The sequence below is a fragment of the Trichechus manatus genome, unplaced genomic scaffold (assembly GCF_000243295.1).
Source record: "Trichechus manatus latirostris isolate Lorelei unplaced genomic scaffold, TriManLat1.0 scaffold00214, whole genome shotgun sequence".
NCBI classification, from domain to species: Eukaryota; Metazoa; Chordata; class Mammalia; order Sirenia; family Trichechidae; genus Trichechus; species Trichechus manatus.
The window spans coordinates 1,903,010-1,924,686 of record NW_004444150.1 but is presented as its reverse complement, the minus strand read 5'-3'; the positions used below and the strand labels follow the sequence as shown (position 1 = coordinate 1,924,686).

General features: G+C 55.5%; 1 protein-coding gene across 1 annotated transcript in view; it reads left to right on the top strand.

Moving 5' to 3' along the window:
* COL5A1 (collagen type V alpha 1 chain) overlaps positions 1-21,677 on the top strand; it is a 149,024-nt gene that overhangs the window by 48,181 nt on the left and 79,166 nt on the right. Inside the window, exons 13-23 of the mRNA XM_023742655.1 lie at positions 5,892-5,966; positions 6,482-6,574; positions 8,010-8,066; positions 8,712-8,765; positions 9,109-9,162; positions 13,400-13,453; positions 14,947-15,000; positions 16,576-16,629; positions 18,448-18,492; positions 20,283-20,336; positions 21,209-21,253. Coding sequence (XP_023598423.1) covers positions 5,892-5,966; positions 6,482-6,574; positions 8,010-8,066; positions 8,712-8,765; positions 9,109-9,162; positions 13,400-13,453; positions 14,947-15,000; positions 16,576-16,629; positions 18,448-18,492; positions 20,283-20,336; positions 21,209-21,253 — 639 coding nt within the window. The remainder of the gene's footprint in view (positions 1-5,891; positions 5,967-6,481; positions 6,575-8,009; positions 8,067-8,711; positions 8,766-9,108; positions 9,163-13,399; positions 13,454-14,946; positions 15,001-16,575; positions 16,630-18,447; positions 18,493-20,282; positions 20,337-21,208; positions 21,254-21,677) is intronic.

Below are 21,677 nucleotides of genomic sequence, written 5' to 3'. Positions count from 1 at the left end.
ATGGATGGATGGGTGGGTGGATGGATGAGTGGATGGATGGATGGATGGATGGATGGATGGATGGATGGATGGATAGATGGGGTGAGGGGGTGGCAGGATGAGTGGGAGGATGGATGGATGGGTGGGTGTATGCTGTATTAGTGTTCTGTGGCTGCTACAACAAATTACCACAAACTGGGAAGCTTAAAACAATAGGAACTTGTTCTGTCACAGTTCTGGAGGCCAGAAGTCCAAAATCAAGGTGTTAGCAGAACCATCTTCCTTCTGAAGGCTCTAGGCAAGGATCTTTCTTTGCGTCCTCCAGCTTCTGGTGGCTCCAGGCATTCCTGGGCTTGTGGCTGCATCACTCCAGTCTCTGTCTCCATGGTCACATGGCCTCTCCTCTCAGTCTGTATCTGCTCTGTGTGTCTCTTGCAAGGGCACTGGTCATTGGATTTAGGACCACCCATGTAATTCAGGGTGATCTCATCTCAAATCCTTAACTTAATTACATTTGAAGAGACCCCTTTTTTTCCAAATAAGATCACAACGAGAGGTTCTAGGGATTAGGATGTGAACATATCTTTTTGGGGCCACCATTCAGCCTACTGCACATGGTTACTCACGTGTCCTTCTGCAAAGCCAGGTGTTGCTGTGATGTCCTGGCTACACACCACAGTGGCAGGGAACCCTCCAGAAGACAATGACTTGGCCCTTCCCTCAGGGTTTAGGGGTCAGGGTCCTCGCTGCGACTCTGGTTGTTCCTCTCTGTGAGGTATCATGGTGGCTGAGCCGGGGCCTCCTACAGCATCTTCTTATTCCCCTTGAGACCCTTGCAAGCCAGGAGGGCCCTCTTACATATAAGGGAGGAAACTTGGGCCTCATTCTCCTGAGAGGGGACAAAGGCTAACAATGGACACAGGCCCCAGACAAGTCCTGGTAAAGCCCTCAAGCTCTGTCGACCCATGAGTGCGTAGAAAACCTTGGCACAGTGTGGGCTTTCGCGGGCCACTCCAGGGTGGTCTGAGTTCGGAGGAGGGCCTCTAAACCCAGTTTTCAGATACAGAGCAGGAGCTGACCACCCAGCCCTTCAGCAGGCCGTTCCCAAGCCGTATGCACACAGGAGCTGAACTGAAATGGAAAAATGGTGTGCACTTTGGGGATCTATAGAGATCAACCCCACACTCCTTTTCTGGATCTTTCTAGGAGAAAAACCATAAATATTTCAGCCCAAGGGCACCTCTGGCCTTTGGGGCCCCTTTCCCCAACCTCCATGATTAGGGGGAAATGCCCAGGTTCTCCTTGCTGCTCTGACCCAGCCCCCAGCTGGGGGTGGCCCTGCACAGTCCCTGGATGCTGAGCTCCCAGCTCCCTGGTCCAGCCTCTCACCTCTGCACGAGAAACACCCTTCCCTTCCCTGAGAACGGATTTCTGAATTTGGACGTTGAGGGCCTTGTTTTATATCTGGTGTAGTTGTAACACTGAGAACCCTTTTATGCCAGTGCTTTAAACATTTTTCTGTTTGACGGAGTCAGGGCATTGATTTGAGGCCAGCTGATCAAATAATACAGAAAATCACCTGTTCTCCTAGGTACCACGGCCTGGTGGTAGCCTTTAGTCTGCCTTTAGCCCAGCAGCTGGAACTGGCTTGTTGAAGCGGCAGCAGTACCTCCGTGCAGAGCACAGGCCGCGTGGCAGAATGAGAGCCACTTCGTAGGCCCATGCTTGGTGTAGTGAAAACGGGGACTGGTTTTGAGATTTAGCCTCATCTTCCAGCTCACAGGACGAAGTCTTTATGCTGATGAACCACGGTGCGTTGGCAATGTAAATCCAGGTTCAGCCTGGTGGCTGTGTAGGACTCAAGTTCATTAAACTCTGGGTGTGTGCTAACTTATCCAGTGTTGGTGGGGTGGGAGGGCCCACCTTGTGTTCCAATTCCGATGTGAACGTTGGCCTTGGGCACAGTGGGGGGATTCGTAGTGGGGGAAGCATTACTTCCTTTCTCCTCCGGAGCTCTCTCTTCCTTCCGGACTTTGGGCTGTCCGTGCTCACCACCTTCCCTTTCTCTGGGATCGCTGGGGTTGTAGGAAGAGCACCAGTGTGAGGTGGGTTTGCTTTCACAGGCCCTGACGCTGACACTTCACCGCTGTGGTTAGCGAGAGCAGGGAGGAAGAGCCTGAAGTGAGGGTCTTTGAAAATCGACCATAGTGGACGAGGGGCCGCCCCCAGTGTACTGGCTTCCAGCACACATGCCTTGTGAACAGAAGTGTGCACATATATGCACACACACTATGTGAATAAGAGTGTGCACGTGTACACACTTGCATGCACACACACCACGTGAACAGGAGCGTGCACACGTACACATGTGCACGCATATACACATACCATGTGAATAGGAGCATGCATGCACACGTGTGAGCACACGCATGCATGCACACACGCGCACCACACAGATGGCATCTTGTCCCTGGGAGACACAGACCCCCAGCTTTCAACTGTGGGTTTGGGTTGGGATTGACTCTGAGGCAGAAAGCTCGGCCATGAGCAGTGTCAGCATCAAATCTCCACGCGGAGGACTGGACGGCAAAGAGTGTTCTGAACTTTTCTCCTGTGAGCAGGATTTTCGTCTTCTGAGAGTGTCTTCCAGAATGGCAGGTGAGGGCTTTCTGGCTGTCTCCATTTCCAAAATGGCAGGTGAGGGCTGTCTGGCTGTCTCCATTAGCAATCTGCTGTTGGTGTTAGTTGTTGTCAAGTCGATTCTGACTCCTGGCGACCTCAGGTGTGCAAAGTAAAACGCTCCATCGGGTTTTCAGTGGTTGTGGTCTTTCGAAGCAGATCACCAGACTTGTCTTCTGAGGTACCTCTGGGTGGGTTCGAACCACCAACCTTTTGGCTAGTAGTTGAGTGCTTAACTGTTTGTGCCACCCAGGGACTCCTCCATTAGCAATGTTGTTATTGTTAGGTGCCATCGAGTTGGGTCCAACCCATAGTGACCCTGCGTACTACAGAACAAAACACTGCCCGGTCCTGCGCCATCCTCACAATTGTTGTTGTTTCCATTGTTGCAGCCACTGTGTCAGTCCGTCTAATTGAGGGTCTCCCTCTTTTTTGCTGACCCTCTGCTTTACCAAGCATGATGTCCTGCAGGAACTGATCCTTCCTGATAACATGTCCAAAGTATGTAAGACGTAGTCTCGCCATACTTGCTTCTAATGAGCATTCCTGTTGTACTTCTTCTAAGACAGATTTGTTCGTTCTTTTGGCAGTCCATGGTATATTCAATATTCTTCACCAACACCACAATTCAAAGGCATCAATTCTTTTTCAGTCTTCCTTATTCATTGTCCAGCTTTCACATGCATATGATGCAATTGAAAATACTGTGGCTTGGGTCAGGCACTCCTTAGTCTTCAAGGTGACCTCTTTGCTTTTCAACACTTTAAAGAGGTCTTTCGTAGCGGAGTTGCCCAGTGCAATGCATCTTTTGATTTCTTGACTGCTGCTTCCACGGGTGTTGATTGTGGATCCAAATAAAATGAAATCCTTGACAACTTCAATCTTTTCTCTGTTTATCAGGATGTTGTTTATCGGTCCAGTTGTGAGGATTTTTGTTTTCTTGATGTTGAGGTGTAATCCATATTAAAGGCTGTAGTCTTTGATCTTCATCAGTAAGTGCTTCAAGTCCTCTTCACTTTCAGTAAGCAAAGTTGTGTCGTCTGCATAATGCAGGTTGTTAATGAGTTTTCCTCCAATCCTGATGCCCCGTTGTTCTTCATATACCCCAGCTTCTTGGATTATTTGCTCAGCATACAGATTGAATAAGCATGGTGAAAGGATACAACTCTGACGCACACCTTTCCTGACTTTAAACCATGTAGTATCCCCTTGTTCTGTCTGAACAACTGCCCCTTGATCTGTGTACAGGTTCCTCATGAGCACAATTAAGTGTTCTGGAATTCCCATTCTTCGCAATGTTATCCATAATTCATTATGATCCACACGGTCGAATGCCTTTGCATAGTCAATAAAACACAGGTAAACATTTTTCTGGTATTCTCTGCTTTCAGCCAGGATCCATCTGACATCAGCAACGATATCCCTGGTTCCACATCCTCTTCTGAATCCAGCCTGAATTTCTGGCAGTTCCCTGTTAGTATACTGCTGCAGCCACTTTTGAATGATCTTCAGCCAAATTTTACTTGTGTGTGATATTAATGATATTGTTCAATAATTTCTGCATTCAGTTGGATGACCTTTCTTGGGAATAGGCATAAAGATGGATCTCTTCCTGTCAGTTGGCCAGGTAGTTGTCTTCCAAATTTGCATTAGCAATAAGAAGGTGTAAATCCTTTGACCCCGCAGTTCCACTATCAGAAATCAACCTAACAGACGCGTACCCGGGTATTCACCGCGGCCGTGGTGTCCTAATGGAAACTGGAACCCATTCAGGCGTGCTTCAGGAGAGGACAGGTTAACTAAAGGATGAGCCCACCATATGGGGAACTACAGCCGGTCTGTAATGAGGCCGAGCCTCACAGAGAGGTCCAGGTTTGCCGTGAAGAGAAAGAGCAAATTGCTTTAATGACTCCATTAGAAAGCGAGAGAAAACAGTCTCCCACGACACACACCCATAGAATAACACACAGGTTATGTGTTGTGTGTATTGTGTGCGCTTCCAGCTGTTTCTCTGCACGTACAGAATTGTAGTTCCGGTTACTTCCGGGGAGGGAGCAGGGGGCTTCCACTTTTCACTTTCTATAAACGGGTATTATAGACCATTTTACAAGAACATGGGTTCCTCTGTGATTCAGAAATGACCCCTAAAGAAAAGAAATGGCAGGCAGATTTTGGTTCAAGTCCAGGTGGTTCCACATGTCTCTGGACCTTTCCAGGAGAACCACCTGGTTCTTGTCTTCTTGGCCGGGAATTGGGAATCAATCTCGTGTCTCTGCCCTGGAAGCGTTGCTGTCGGTGGTGTTAACATCCTCACTGGAGCTCAGCGATGTTGGTGCGGGTGACTGGGTCCCACCCCCTGCACTCCTCATGTGTGGCCCAGGGGAGCCGACACTTTGGTGGGAGGGGAGTTAAATGTCCATCTGTATGCAACGCTGGGAGTCGGCCTGGATTGGTGACAAAGCTGAGTGATGAAACATGTTTTGGAGGTGAGCGGTCTTATCAGTTTTCTGTCCGCGTGGTTGTGAGCTGGCCAGGACTCATCCCGAGCCTGGTCCTGGGGACACCTGGGATCACACGGATTTGTGGAGGGCCCAGCTGTCGTTGGTATATTAACAGGTTATTGGAATTGCCTGAGGTGAGCCTGCGTTCCTGTGGACTGTCCTCCTGAGCTTTGCTCCGTGTGTCTGTCGAAGCAAATGGACACTTGGCCTATTGTCCGTCTGAGCTGCCACACGGGCAAAGGCAGTGAGGCTGGACCGGTACCGCCTCCCGGACACGGCAGGAGGGTCGGGCCTCTCAGCCAAGAGCCCTTGATTGTTCGGGCTGCATCTCTCTGTTCCGTGTGGACGTGGGGTGGATAGGGTGCAGACACCCCATCCCTGCCATCTCCAGGCGTTGCTCAGCCTCACCCCGTTCCTGGGCGCAAACCACCCCAGGACTGGATGCCCATCTCCACCTTTCTGTCTCTCCAAGCTCCTCCCGCTCCAGCTCAGACCTCCTCACCCGCTCACTTCCTTCTTGGAAGCCCCTCCTCCCTGCCCCCAGCCCACAGGATGCTCCTGTCTTCTCTGGGCCTTCTGGAACATTCCCTGCCTCGGGTCAGCGTTGCTCTGTTCTTGTGCTGTGTGAGTCTAGTGGCTGAGTGGCCGTGTCTTCTGACCCCTGGTTCTCCTACAGCACAGTCCACCCCCTTGCTGCACTCTGACCTAGTTCTCGTTGCCTCTTTATTGCAGGGTCCCCCCGGACGGCCCGGCCTCCCCGGGGCCGATGGCCTGCCTGGACCTCCTGGGACCATGCTCATGCTGCCGGTGAGTGTCCATGTTTGGGGGCTGGGCTCAGGGCTCAAAGTGCAGTGGTGGGGAGGGGGGCCCCAGGCTCTGTTTCCAAGGCCAGCAGTTGGCTCTGCCTCTCATCAGCCTCTGGCCGACCCCACTGGGCCAGGCATGTTCTGGAGAAGCCACTGAGTCCCATGGGGAAGGCTCAGGGCAGCCATCCTAGCTAGAGGGGTTGGGTGCTCGACCTCCCGACAGAGGTGAGGTGAGTGGGGTCCCCTCAAGCACAACATGCCAACACCAGCTGGACCTCTCACCTCTGGACCCACCTGCGGGCGAGGGCAGAGGGGACAGGAAGCCAGTTACTGCTGCCCAATGACAGGGATGACAGGGAGGCGCGAGATGGGCCGCCAGCATGTGCTGGCAATTCTTCACTCCATGTGATTGCGGGGGGAGGGGTCTAGACCACCACAGCGGAATCAATCTCGTGTCACCTAAGAGGCCAGTGGCATCGCCTCAGCCCTGGGTGACCCCATGCCTTACACCCACAGTTCCGGTTTGGAGGGGGCGGCGATGCGGGCTCCAAAGGCCCCATGGTCTCAGCCCAGGAGTCCCAAGCCCAAGCCATTCTGCAGCAGGCCCGGGTGAGTGGTGTGTGGGACCCTGCCAGGGGCACAGGGCTTGAGGGGAGCATCTTTCCTGCCTCAAGGAGCCCGCCTGTGGCTGGTAGACTGTCCAGCTGTGAGCACCGGGAACTTTGGGAGGCTTCCCAGGGTCCCTCATCCACACTGACGACCCAGCCCCAGAGGAGGAAGTGACAGCTGGAACCTCGGCGGGGGGCTCCTGGGCTGCCCCCTCCCAATGACCCAAGTGGCTGCATCTCGAATCCCACCACCTGCTGGCCTCCTCTGCCTGGCTGTCAGCTGGGTCCTGGAGGTGGAAGAAATGCCCCGTGGCTCCGGAAAGGGCTCCCTGGGAGGGGCTGGGAAAGAGCCCTGGGTACAGAGCCCCTTGCTGGCTCCCTGCCGGGTCCACAGGAGCAAGGTCCACAGAGGGGATTTGCCTTCCTGCTAATTAGCTAATTAGATTGTGCATTTAACCAGTGTAGCTCCAGATTGTTGATTGCCAAGCATGGGAGCAAAAGTTGCCCCATGGGGTGGGGCGGGGGGGGGGGCTCTTCCAAGGAGCAGCCTTAATGGGGCGTCCCAGGAAGATGCTACATTTGTGCAATATCTGCGCACCCAGCACCTGGAGGAGGTGTTGATTACGGGAGCGCCTGTGTAATTACAGGACAGTGTGGTACTGAGTTGCTGCCATGGAACAAATTGCCGGGAAGATGCAATCCGGAGCGTAACAAGCCCCATTACCTGCGCGGGCTTGGGGCCGCCTGGCTGCCTTTAATCTGCGCCAGGCGGTGGCGTGCTTAGGAGGTTATTTGACAAAGCAAAGCTCTTCTGAGTTAGAAATGGTGATCGCAGCAGAGCGACTCTTTAAGGAGGTGGTTGAGCTGCGTGTGGGCTGAGGAGCCACCCACAGACGGGTCATGGTGGGTGGCAGAGCCGGGCGTAGGGGGCCTTGGCTTCTGGCAGTGAGGACACGGCGGACAGGCATCTGGGCTGGGCCCTCGGTGGCTGCGGTCCCACGGCAGCTCTTCTGTGGGTCTGGACACCCAAGGAAAGGCCCCCACTCTCCCCAGCATCTCCCCAGTTTTAGAAGTGCTTGCGGTGCTCTGGGCGGGGCAGGGTGAAACCCCTTTTCACCCACTTATTGTGAGCTGCTCCAGGTTGGAAGACACACCCACCCCGCCCAGGAGGAGAGGGACGTTTCGCATCCTGCCGGGGTGGAGGGCTGCGGCAGAGCCTCTCCATGAGCAGGGCGGGCTGGGAGAGGAGGGACAACAGGCCGGAGGGTCCCGGCACCCCAAGTGGACAGTCGCCCCCCCTGCCTTTTCTGTCTCACTGGAGTTGGATGCCGAGAACTCCTGGTTTCTGGGGGGATCTGCTGGGTCTTCTGATCTGTCCCTTCCCTCCTGGCCACGCCACTTGGGCCACTCCACGGCACGTCCGTTTTCTCTTGCAGTTGGCGCTGAGGGGACCGGCCGGCCCGATGGGTCTCACCGGCAGACCAGGCCCCATGGTGAGTTGTTGGCACGTCTGGGGCTCAGCACCGAGTCAGGGCTGCCCCTGCCTGTGCCCACTGCAGAGTAGGGACTGCGGCCGTGTGCCAGGGGGGCGCTCGGGCCCTGCGGCTCTGCTCTGCAGGGGTGGGTGGGGGGAACAAGCCACAACTTCCTGTCGCTGCAGCCCCTCGTGGCGGGGGTGGGTGGGCCACCCTACTTGGACGGGCAGCCATGCTGGGAGTTTGCCCAGGGCTGGAGCTGACATCAGTGACGCCTGGAGACAGTCCCTGCTGCAGGGAGGGTGAGGAGTGGGTGAGGAGGGGGTCCCAAGCTGACCTGGAGGACACTCTTCAAGCTGTTACCAGCCAGCGCCAACCCTCCCTGACCCCTCAGCAGGACAGTGTGTCCGAGGGTGGGAGGGGCCCGAGGTAGCCAGGGAGCTGGGGACATCCAGGGAAGGTTTCAACCCCTAAGTGGCAGCACCACCCACACTTGGGAGCGGGGACGCCGAGCCTCGTTCGTTCTCCATCATTGTTAACCCCCATGTTTCCAAAAGACGGAGGTAGCTTCCTGCCCTGCCCCTTTCCTGCCACCCTTGACGGCTTTCTTTGCCCCTTGCTGTCTCCTGCGAGCGTACGCTAATCCAGAACGGGTTTCTGTAGGGTCCCCCTGGGAGCGGAGGCCTGAAAGGCGAGCCTGGAGACATGGGGCCGCAGGTACGTGGGAACGGGGTCTCTGGCGGGCATCTCCGGGACTGCTGGCTTGGTGATGCCACGCGCTGCGTTTCTTCAAGGGAACTGGGGGAGATTGTTGTTGCTTTGGGCAAAGCTGGAAGCAGAGCATAACTAAACCCGACATCCACAGTGGGAACTAGCTGGCTTACGATTCTGTCACTGACCCTGGATCAGTGAGCGGATCCTAGGCCTGGCCCAGCACTGCCTGCTTGGTGGAAGCTGGGGTGGTGGCCGGGGCCATGTGGGCAATCACGGGGACAGGCGTAGGTCTTTTCTTGAAGAAAACGGACACCCCACTGACCCTTTGTCCTCTGATTCCTGGCAGGGTCCCCGAGGGGTGCAGGGCCCGCCTGGCCCCTCAGGAAAGCCTGGAAGAAGGGTGAGTGTCTCACGCTCGGAGCCTGGGTGGGAGGGGCTGGAGGGCCCCAAAACCCCCTCACTGATGGAGCCCCATAGCTGCGAGCTTGCTCCGGCCATAGCCCGGCTGGTGCCCGCAGGGGCTGCAGGGAGTCGGCTTCTCCCGTGTTCACGAGGAGTGTCCACGGCCACTTCCAATGCCAGCGCCGTGAGCCCCAGGCAGCTGCCCGGGAGGGGCCCTCTGAGGTCCTCCTCCACTCTGCCACCTAGCCCTCTGTCCTCGGCGTGCTGATTTAGTTTGATAAACTTTTCTTTGTTTTTTTAATTAAAACAATTTCATAGGCACTTTTGGAGCAAGAGTTGAGAGGACAGAATTATCAGTGGGCCTTATTTCTTTGCGACAGTCTTGTTCTTCTAGAACCAAGCCATTTCCCACTCACGGCGACCCCACGTGTGACAGAGTAGAACTGTGTCCCCAGGGTTTCTTTGTGATGGCTGATTGTTTAGAAGTAGATCACCAGACATTTCTTCCGAGTCACCTCTGGGTGGACTCAAACCTCCAACTTTTTATTTTATTTTTTTTTTAAATCAGTGATCCGTTTGTTATTTAATTCTAAAGCATCTGGCACTTCTTGCCTTAACAATTTTAAAAACCATACACACAAGACTCTGTGTATTAATTTAGCAGGCTTACCCATCCGACCTCTATAATTATATAGTTCTGTCATATAAAATATACGGTTTAAATCTAATTTTTACATTTCCAAAATTATCTTCAGTAGTAACTGAGTATGTTTTCTGTGAGGTTATTTCTAAGACTGTTATTTTTCAGAATGTGAGAGTATGCATGATGGCTGTATCTTCTGAGTTTAAAGTCTGTTTTCAGATACTTCATGTATATACTTGTAAAAAAATTTGTATGATTTTGTGATAATGTAGTTCCCCAAAATATTTATGTAAAGAGCATATGTTAATAGTAGACGAAAGCGTTTTGAGGAATTGTTCACATTTCTTGCGCTCGCCATTCCGACAGTCTTGAGGCCACGTATCTACCTGTCTAGTCCTTTCTCAGGAGGCGAGGCACCATTTTACCAAACTGTCACTCACCTGAGAGGCCTGTACGCTTTTCAGAGCAAATGCACTTCAGCAAACAAAAAACCAAACGGAACTGAACGACTGTTTTAAGCGGCTTCAAACCTTTTGGCGACGCTTCTGTTTTCACAGTGGATTTTGAAAAATATCACATTATAAATGCTGATACTTAAAACAAGAGTTTCAACAGAGTTAGCTTTTCCTTAAACTGTCTTTTCATAGTAAAAACAGAAACAAAATGAACACCAACGAAAAGCGCTCCATTAATGCAGCCGAGTGCATTGAACTGGGCGCCACCCCGTGACTCCGTTTCTCCAGAACTGAGCCTGGTTTGGGGACACGGCCAGGCGGCTGTTCTGGCCTTCCTGTGCTTCACCTGCTCTCCTGACCGCTGGGGCTTTCTGTCTGGAAGGCAGGTCTCGTGGATGAACTGGTGGGTCTCCCTAAGACCATGGCTACTGAAAGAGAGCAAGTCTTTGCGAGTTAGCATCGACCGCACAGGCAGCTAGGGACAGCGCACACAGCCGCATCGGGCGCTAGCAAAGGCCTTCAACAAGCGAATGCATCTGGCAAGCGAGGAAAAGATATTTGCCCTTGTGTTGTGTTTGCTTAGATATGAACCTTTACAAAGAATGTTGAACATCGATGCCACAATTTCCTGCTTTAGCTTTCAGAGTCTGAAAACAACAACAAAAAAAGAAAAAAAGCAAACCTATTGCTGCTGAGTCGATTCCGACTCACAGCGACCCTGTGAGAACCGCCCCACAGGGTTTCCAGGGCTGTAATCTTTACAAGAGCAGACTGCCGCATCTTTCTCTCTAGAGTGGCTGATTGGTTCAAACTACTGGCCTTTCGGTTAGCAATCGGGCACTTAACCAGTGTGCCACCTTTTTCCGAGTATAAAAACCAAAAACCAAATCTGTTGCTGTCAAATCCATTCTGACTCATAGCGACCCTATAGGACAGAGTAGAACGTCCCCATAGGGTTTCCAAGGAGTGGCTCGTGGATTCCAACTGCTGACCTTTTGGCTAGCAGTTGAGTTCTTAACCACTGTGCCACCAGGGCTCTGAAAATGAGTAATACCTTACGTCTCGGGGAGTTAATTCTAAGGATAACTGAAGGATCTGTGGAGGGGATCCAGGCACGAGGCAGAGCTGGATTAGAAGGTTCTGACAGGGTTACCCAGCTCCGGAGGGCTGTGATTCTTGAGCAGGTAATCGGGAGATGTAGCTTGAACCAGATTCTGAGTTCTATTTCATTAAGTTTTTCTTGGCGTCTCTGTAAATGCATCTTGTCGAGTTACCCTAGAATTAATTCATTTTGTCGGTCAGGGCATCGTAGCATAAAAACTCAAGAGGGAAGGGGAAATATAAGGGAAGCGGTTGGCATTGCGACTGGTCGCTGAGTCTTATCCAAATAAAACCCCCCAAAACCAAACTTGTTGCATTTGAGTCACAGAAACCCTGTGTGTGCAGAGTAGAGCTGTGCTCCATAGAGTTTTCATTGACCGATTTTTCAGAAGTAGTTTGCCAGGCCTTTCTTCTGAGGCCCCTCTGGGTGGATTTGAACCTCTGACCTTTCGGTTAGCACTCGAGCGTGGACAGTTTGTGCCCCACAGGGACTCATCATATCAGGGCTCTGCACATGCGTCAGTGGGAAGGCGGCGAGTGCCCCCAGCGACGCCCTGGAGGAGCAGAGATGGCGGAGGGAGGCTCGGAGCTGGCTGGGGGCTCGCAGAGATGGTTCTCTGCTCACGTGGCCTGCACGGAGGGAGTGACTGGGCTGGAGGAGTGCCAGAACCTTCTGCAGAGTAGTGTCGTGCTGTGGAATTGTGTGCCCGTTTGTCCTAGTTCCTCTTGATCATTCCCAGGGTTTTTGGAGATTTCAGGAGCTGGGCCCTCGCCTTGCTGGGCAGTGTCTGCATTCAGCCGCGTCGCTTGGCGCTTTTTCTGAGAAGGCTCATCTCTGCGGCCCCGTAACCTTTAAGCAGAGGGAGCCCAGCCCTCTTCTATTGTCTGTTCTGGTCTCTTCTCTCTGCTGCTTGGGGGTGCTGCCTTCACTGCCTTTGTTGTGCTGTGAGAGCCCAAAGGCCCCGTTATCTGGTGTCCTGGCTGCTGGGCGGTGAGTTAGCGGTGTCTGGACTTCTGGGAGTGGTGTGAACCGGTGAGCCCACACTCGCCCATGGGGAGGGGAGGAGGGAGAAGCCAGGAGCTGAGTCACCCTGTTCTGCTCGCAGGTGCCCCCTGATCTGGCCTCCGATGTGCTTTGCTGGTGCTCCTTGTTAGTACACCGAGGGGTGGCCTAATTGGATGATGGTCAGCAGAGTCCCCGCCCCCCTCCAGGTGGTCACAGCCTCACAGGGCTCTCCCGTGTGGTGACGGTGGGATCTTTGCTGCAGACGTTAGAAGACCTAGGCTGTGTCCTTCAGCCCATGGCCAGTGAGGCGGGGGCCATGGCTTGTCTGTGGCTGTCTGGTAGCTGGCAGTAATGGCCGGAGAACGGCCACCAGGGATGAGGTGGCTGGATTAGTCTGGATGTGCCTCTGGGCACCTGTGTGGTCTCAGTAGAAGGTCACCCTCCCGGCCGCAGTTCCTTCTGTAGTCCGGTGGCCTGACAGGATGCTTGCTTGCTCTCCCCTGTGGCTCTCGCGCCTTTAATGTGACTTCCACATGCAGAAAGGAGATGGGTGTACAGATACGACAGTGGCATGCTCTCACCTGAGTCATAAACAAACAGCCCCCACACTGACACAGCTCTTCGTCACCGCTTCCCCTGCCTGGTCTCACCTGCCGCATCCTGTCATCACCTCGGAAACCCGAGAGGGGCAGGTGGCCTCCTCCCCACTGACAGCGCAGGGTGGCGAGGCTCGGCAAGACCGGCACCCTGCTCTGATTCCTACGGTGTGAGGCGTAGCCTCAGGGCTCCAAGTCTGACGTCTCTGGACCAGCCTAGCCATGGGGCTGTGGCCCATAGTGGCCGCGTCTCCAGTGTCAAGCCACGGGGCTGTGGCCCATGGTGGCCGCGTCTCCAGTGTCAAGCCACGGGGCTGTGGCCCATGGTGGCCGCATCTCCAGTGTCACGCAACTGGTAGACGAGGAGACCCCGTCTCCGAAGCCTCGGGGAACTAGCCGGTCTTGTATTGCTGACTCATCCTCCTCTGTTCCAGGGCCGGGCTGGGAGTGACGGAGCAAGAGGAATGCCTGGACAAACTGGCCCCAAGGTAGGGCTGCCACTCCCCACCCTCTCAGTGCCCTGGACATGGTCACCATCACGGCCATCATCATGATGGTGACACGGCCAGCATGGTGTTTACACGATGGATGTGATCATGGTGACCAATCACAGCCTCCAACACTGACACCCATCTCGCGTAGAAGCTTGCGGGTGAAGAGGGTTCTGTCCGGATGTGTCACTCTGTGGGATGTTGACATGGACACGGGATGGTCCGGGGGATTTTATGGTCCAGCGTGACAGCTGCAGTTGGGCTTCTGAAAGGTGGGAACAAATTTGCAGAGGAAAGCGTGGGGGGATGGAATCCCAACTATGCAAACTACTCGTGAACTTGCAGACGGAAAGATCTCACACCCATGGGGGCCGACGCAGGGAATGCACGGCCTTCAAGTTGCCAGGTGGCTCGTAAGTGTAGTCCAGGGGGCCAGGAACCTTCTTGTCCAGCCGTGGGGCGTCCGGCTCCTGGTGTTGGAGGGAGTGAATAGACATGGCGGGGGTGAAGGCAGGAGCCCAGGTTTGTGCATGAGCAACATCTGTCCTGGGGTGGCTGGTGGCCTTTGAAACTGCAGTCCCTCCCTGCTGCTGAGGTTCAGGGCATTCATCCCTCTGCCCCCGACGTTGGTGTAAAATCTCTCCTCCATTCTTGGTCCTCCTGGAAGAACTTGTCCAAGGCCATGCCGGAGGCAGAGGAAGTATTGATGTTCTCCAATGACAGACTACCATGGGGGCAGCGGGTGTGATTGGAAGGGAGGCTGGAGTCTGGGTTACCACACAAGGCCAGATGTCCACTGTGACTGGTCACCTCATCGCTGGCAAAGATGAACTCTAAAGAGCTTCGCTGAGTCTGAGTTAGTGACCTCTCTGACTTCTGTGGCCTGGGCCGATATGAAGAAGACAAGACGGTCTTAGTGCATCTGCCTCCATAGATTCACTGTCTTTCAACCACAGAAGTATCAAAAGCCCAAATCACCCCACCCTTGCTTCACCTCCCCTGGTTTACAATACTCATGAGATGGGGTGCTGTTACTGGGTGACAGAAGTGGGCTGGCTGGGGAGCCAGGATGCCAGAGGCCCACCAGCCCTGGTCCATTCTCCAAGTGAGTGTGGAGCACCTATGGTGTGCCAGGTGGCTTTTGGCACTGAGGACATGGTGAGGAGTGAGGCCAGCGAGGTCCCTGCTTTCAGGACCTGCCCTCGGGTGGGGAGGGGACAGCAGACACTCACGTGCTTTCACTGCGGCTGTCACCTGAAAGACTGACCTCCCCACAGCCTGTGGCTCTGGGACGGAAGCCACCTCTCCCTTTGCCAGCCTTTGTTGGTGCCCAGGGAGGGGAGGCTGGGATTGCAGACCCGGAGCAGAGAAATGCCCACCACACACAAGGGCCGTGGTAGGACAGGGGGCTCCTGGGGCCCCGGGTGCATGGACGGCAGGCGTGGCTCCCGCGTGCGAGCCATCTCTCAGAGTTTCTGCTCTCCTCATAGGGTGACCGCGGTTTTGATGGCTTGGCCGGCTTGCCGGGTGAGAAGGGCCACCGGGTAAGTGTTTCCTCTGAGTCCCCACAACAAAGTCCTGAAGGGGATGCCCTTCAGCAAGCCTTCAGATTCCTGGGTCGGGTTGAAGCCCCTCGATTCCACAGTGGCCATGCCAACGGATCTGGTAGGAGTTAGGGGTTCTGACCTGTAGTTATAGAAAAAGAGCCAATCAGCCCGCTCGCTGGAGGGCCGTATAAGGGGCGAGGGACTAGTCCTTCCTTTTAGAGATGTGCTGAATGTGGACCCTCGTATCTCAGGAGCTGCAAATGGCCGCCGTTTTGAGAACTGCCGAGGGAGCATTGCACCATTAAATGGAGATCCCGGGAGGTTGGGGACGTCTGAGTGCCTACTCCGATTGAAGAGGGTCGGGGTGCCTTTAGGGAGAGAGGCCTTCGAGCAAGCAGGGCGCTGTCCTCAGCACCAGGTGCACCCCCGAGGGAGCTCTGGGAGGCGGCTGGAGCGGGCCGTCTCCCCCACACATGGCCTTACAGCCGATTTTCAATCTGTGGCTCAGCTGGAAGGGGCTTCTGCGGTCCCTTGTCACCCACGGGGGCATGTCCCCATCCTCTGTGGATGGCCTCAGGTGCTTGGAAACACCCATGAGTAACTCAGAGCCTCTTCAGGTCAGGCCCGGGCCACCCATTGTGGGTCAGACGTGTGGAAGGGCTGCAAGTAGTTAGGGTGGGATTCCCAAAGAGGAGTTCTGGAAATGCTTCCAACAGGCAGCTCCTCGGAGCCCCGGTGTGCCTCGCCCTGGTGGGTGGCTGGAGTGGCCGTGTCATCCTCTCCCGCAGCTCAGCAGATGTTTCTGCCTTCCTCTTGTCTTTGGGGTAGATGGATACGGCTGTTAGGTTTTGGCGTATTTGTGGATTTACGTGTGTGTGTACATGCACACTCACATGCATACCCACCTGTACACGCATACATCCTCACACGTGCACGCATACACACACACTCACACACGTACACACACAGTTACCGACTTTGCCGGTTGGATTTCTCTGTGACATTTTATGATGTAGTGTGTACGGGCTGTCACCATTTGGCCAGAGCTAGTGCACATTCTCCAAGAGCCCGTGAAAACAGGATGCACAGCCACAGGGCTGGTCCCTGAGCTGATAAGAGTCTGCTTGACTGACTGACACGCACATATTGAGTGCCTACTGCATGTGGGGCCCTGAAGCTGCAGGGGTGTGGGGTGACAGCCCTGACACTGATGGAGGTCACCATTCAGAGTAGCGGCTCTCCTGGGGGCTGGAGTGGCCCTGTGCCATGCGGCCTCAGTGTCCTGGGCTGCGCTCCTGTCTGCTGGCCCCTGCCTGTCCCCAGAGCATGATCAGTCAAGCAAACGCCCTGCCTTCCGGACCTCCGTGTTCCCTCTGATAAGATCTTTTGCCACCAGCCATCAGCCCACTCACTCGAGCGTCCGTGATCTCCAAAAAGATCTTGTCCCAAACCGGGAAAGTCTTCAGACTACTTACATGTTTCAGAATCAGACTTAGAGAAAAACTGAACGGGGGGCTTGAGACAAGCTGTGCGTGAACTACCAGGGTGGCTGACGCTGACCTTGCCTCCTAGGGTGACCCTGGTCCTTCTGGCCCGCCGGGACCTCCGGGAGAAGACGGAGAGAGGGTGCGTACTCTGTGTTGTCTCTCCTTGTATCTGTCCGCCCGCCTCCATGGTCTGGGCAGGAAAATTGATGGAATCCAAACTTGATGGGACCAGCCACCTGGGTGCGGGGGAGCGGGCGGGGGAGGACAAGGATCCGAGTGCGAGGCTGCCCGGTGGTGAGAGCGGGCGCCCAGATGGTAGAGAAAAGCCGATCACCGGGGCACGTTTGCGTTATCATTCCTGCCGATGTGCGGAGCTGAGGCGTGGCTTTCAGCTGTCAGGCGCTCAGAAGGAACGCCCCTGACTGCGAGAGACAGGTGCCCCAGAGGACACCAGAAGGAGAGATTTCAGGGGAGCCCACGAGCTCCACGGCTCAGCTCATCTCCCTTGAGGGGTCGGACGGAGGCATCCAGAGTGGGGAGCTAGGGGACTTGGGGGGAAGGGTCGGGGCAGGCATGTAGGCAGGCAGGGCAGAGTCACTGGGAATGTGCGACCGGAAGGAGGAAGCGGAAGCTGTTGTCCAAGGTGGGGGCTGGGGCTGGAGTCAGGCATCCAAACGGGGGCTCTTGCACCCTGGAGTTTGCAATGTTGTCGCACGCGGCTTCCTGGGGGTTGAGGCTAAATGTTTTCTCGAGACTGAAGCGCAGTGTTACTGTGGCATAAAGTGTGCCTGGCTGTGGAGTTCTGAGCCCCTCTTCCCCTCCACCCCCCCCCACCCCACTCACTCACATATTTTGGGGGGGCTTTAGTGGTATTTTAGGGGAAAGTTTAAGAGCAAGGAGCAGGAGGGTGTGAGGAGCCAGGCTCCAGCTGTGTGGCTGCCCTCCCCTGCTTTCTGCTGCCATTGTCATTGACGCTGACCTGGTCTCCACCCGGGCCTTAGCATGTCACCTGCTAGAGGAGGAAGGAGAGGGGGGCTCCCCGAGATGCCCCTCCCAATTCTGTGCTTCTCGAGTCGGAGGAGGTGTGTGCACTCGTGCATACGTGTGTGCATGTGGGCAGGTGTGCACGTGCGTGTGTGTATATACATGTATGTGTGTGCATGTGAGTGTCACGCACACGTGTGTATTATGTGAATGGGTATTGTGTGAGTCTGTGTGTACATGGGTGTGAGTGTGTGTGTGCACGCATGGGTGTGCATGTATGTGTGCAGATGTGCATGTGTATGTATACATGCATGTGTGTGCATGTCGTGTGCAAATGTGTATATTGTGCCAATGCGTATTGTGTGATTGTGTGTGTGTGTACATGTGTATGCGCAGGCATGCACATGTATGAGTGTGTGCGTGTGTGAAGTGTGTGAATGTGTATATGCATGAGTGTGTATGTGTGAGCATGTGTGTGAGCGTGTGTGCATGTGTGTGTGAGTGTGTATGTGTGTGTACACGTGTGAGCGTGTGTGCATGTGCGTGAGTGTGTATGTGTGTGCGTGAGTGTGTGCGTGTGCTGACAGGAGGAGGAGGGCGTGGTGCACTGGGGAGAGGAGCCGAGTGTGAGAGCACCTCCTGTGTGTGAGCCCGGCAGGCGTGGAACACGCCCTCCAGAGCCAGAAGGAAAGGCTGGTTTGCTCTGCCGGGCATGTTTCTGACCCTGGTGAAGACATCTGGCTCCCAGGGCTTGGAGCAGGGGTCTTGTGGTTCCAAGAGCCCAGGCCTGACCGCTCACCTGCAGCACCCACACACCTGGCAGGGCTGTTCTGGTGGGTACCGAGACCAGTAAGCCTGGTGTATGTGACTGCAGCCCCAGCCTGCTGATGGCTGCATTGTCACAGGGAAGGGTCTCTGGTGGTGACCAGCCTGTACGGCTTGTCCCTACAGCCCACCTCTTCTCTCCCCACAGGGTGACGATGGAGAAGTTGGGCCCCGAGGCCTGCCTGGGGAACCCGTAAGTCCTCCAGCTGGGTGGCACTCTGGGCTACATCACTAGGGTCGACCCCTTGGGGGCTACTTTGGAGCTCAGTCTAGAATGGACGTGGAGTAGGCATTGGCCTGGCCTGGAGAATCGAGACAGACCCAGGAGTTTCCCTGGGAAAGAAGGAAGGGGGGCACATCGGGAGGCAGGCGTGGTGCTCTCGGGAGAGGATCCCAGGGCCTCTGCTGGTGAAGAAGCCCAGGCGCTGAGAGGGTGTGGTTGGGTCTCTAGGCCACATCATGGAGTCTCCAGTCTGCATCCTGGCGGGGGGTCTCCAGGCTGCATCCTGGGGGGCGGTCTACAGGCTGCATCCTGGGGGTGATCTCCAGGCTGCGTCCTGGGGCAGGTCTCCAGGCTGCATCATGGGTGGGGTCTCCAGGCTGCATCCCGGGGGGTGGTCTCCAGGCCACATCCTGGGGGGCCCAGGCCAGATCATGGGGATGTCTAGGAGATCCAGGTCATATGATGGGGACATCCAGGCTGCATCCTGGGAAGGAGGGGGCTCTCCAGGCTGCGGTTTCGGGGCTGAATCAGCCGAGTTAGCTGCTGGTTTTGACAGCCACACCTTCCAAAGCAGAGCCCTCAACAGCCTGCCTCTGACCTGGGCATAGAGGAGCTCTTTCCTCTTAAACACACTCATTTTTAGGGCCAAACAAAATGTTCTCAGCAACAAAGGACAGCAGTCACTCCTCACCTGCCGTTGCTTTTCACACGCCCCCGCCCGCGCCCTCCCTGTCCGCGTGTGCCTGGCGCTGTGGATTGATGAGGTCATTGCCCGCCGCGTGGAGGAGGGCGCGGGACGGCGTGTGCTGGCTTATCACCACCGATTCCGCCCTCCGTGCCTGCTTAGCTGCTAGGGCATGCCATCAGCCAGCTTGCTCTTAACACATACCTAAGCAGTACCTTCTGGGCTATTACCTTCTGAAAACATTTATATGACTCGGTATTAAAATAACGAAGGCAACGTTTAAGTGGCAAGGAACGTGGGCATGGTTTCTCTCCCAGGAAATCTCCAAAGGCTCTGTAAAATTAAGGGCGCTTGAATCCATGGCCTTGGTCTCAGGGTCCCGAGCTCCCCTGTAGGCAGAGGGTGGGGCAGATTCAGGGCGGGTTCCCTTTGGGCGGCAGGTAACGACAGCTGTCCCACTTTCGGGGCTGCGGGCCCTATACACAGACACGTGCATTGTACACGCGTGCTGCCCACTGCCTGGGAAGGGAGTGACCCAGCTCGGTCCAAGGTGGCTGCTCCAGAAAAGCTGTGAGCTTCAGGCTTCTCTCCAGGCACCTGGTCAGGCTGTCCCCGGCTGAGACCTAGTTTCGCCCACTGCACCCTCCGACTCTCTGATATCAGAAACATCCTCAGATGTCATTGCCAAGAGAGACGCCTGAGCTGGTGGCAAGATGTCGCACAGAGGCGCCCTGTGCAGCAGGATGTAATTGTGTGGCTGGCTCGGGGAGGAGTTTGTGCTGCCAGCCCTGAGCAGGTGGAACAGAGCCTGCCGACCTGAAAGGCCCCCCTGTCCTGGAGGATGCCCCTTCATCCCCTGTCTGGAATCTCCAGTTCCAGGCACCTCCTGCCCTCTGGTTCCCAGTGCAGAGGTGGGAAGGTGGGGGGGTCAGGAGACAAGCAGGACATGGGGGGGAGCCTGGGGACCTGAGCTACAGCCAAGGCTCCCTCCGGGAGGAGTGGGGCTGAGGGCCGAAGGGTTCGCCTGGAAACATCCTGGCCGAGTTTGACTCTTGCTTGCTCTTCCCTCTTGCAGGGCCCTCGTGGTCTGCTTGGGCCAAAGGGGCCCCCGGGCCCTCCCGGGCCTCCGGTAAGTCCTGCCGCCCGTTTGCATGTCTGTGCCCCAAGATCAGCCACAGAGCTAGTGGCCCACTCGGGTCTTCAGGCTCCTCTGAGCCTAGAGCAAAAGAAACAGCTGCAGCCAGTGGGGTTTGCAGACTCTGGACAAGCTGGCTCCACAGCCCACCCCTTTCCTAGCTTTGTCCCTTCCAGGCACACAGCCTGTGTGGTTTCTGGTCCACCAGGGCTTCGAACTGGTTCATTCCGGTTGGAACCCCTGCTGAGAATCTGCATTTCTGACAAGTTCCCAGGCAATGCTGATGTTGCTGGTTAGGGACCAATTCTGAGAACCACTAGGAAAGCAGTGGTTCTCTAAATTTATTGTACATAAGAATCACCTGGGGATCTTGTTAAAACGTAGATTCCGATTCAGTCTATCTGGGGTGGAAATGTAGATTCTGATTCAGTATATCTGGGGTGGAATGCAAATTCTCAGCAGGGGTTTGAACTGGAATGAACAGGTTTGAAGCCCTGTGTTACAGGCACTAACTCGGCTCACATTTCCTCCCCGTGTGAAAGGTCCCCTGGCGGCTCCGGGGGCAGGAGGCCGAAGCCCTGGGTTCCAGCCTCACCAGGGCCGGGCCTGCTCCTCCGCCCTTCCCAGCCCCCTGCCCTCCTTTCACTAAACTGAGGGCCTGCCTGGGTGATGCTCAGGGCCGGGGCAGCTGGAGGGCCCCTGTGAGGCACAAAGTGGGGGTGAATTTAGGATCCAGCCGGCCCCCTTCACAAAAGGTGCCCCATCATCTGATCTGCTTCGGGCAGGGTCCGTGCCAGGAAGGGGCTTCCTTCTGAGCCTCATGGGCTCTGCGACATTCAGTCTCTTTCCTCCTAAAACCCCTGCAGGGTGTGACTGGCATGGACGGCCAGCCCGGCCCAAAAGGAAACGTGGTGAGTCATGGGGTCTCGTGGCACGGCCTCCAGATGGATGTTCTCTGGGCACACGCCAGACCTGGGGAAGGGGGTCTGTTGCTTTCAAAGTTAGGTGGGAGTGAAGAGGAGGGTACAGACTCCCAGCCCCAGACCACAGTGTTCACCCTTCAATGGAAGAGCGCCTTGCGCCAAGCTGAGGGTCTGATACTCGCTCCTCGCCACCCAGGCCCAGCCAGTGCACACCTGGAAGGGGGATTACCTCCTCAGGGTGCCCCACAAGCTGGTGGTGCACACGTGCTGTGAAATGCACCAGAGAGAAGGCCTGTGGGCGCTGTGTCTACTTTGAGGGCGCCTGGGAGACTTCATTTAGGAGTCCCTGGGTGGGCAGATGCTGAATGTTTGGCACACGTGGGGTCACCATGGGTGGGAATTGAGAAGACTT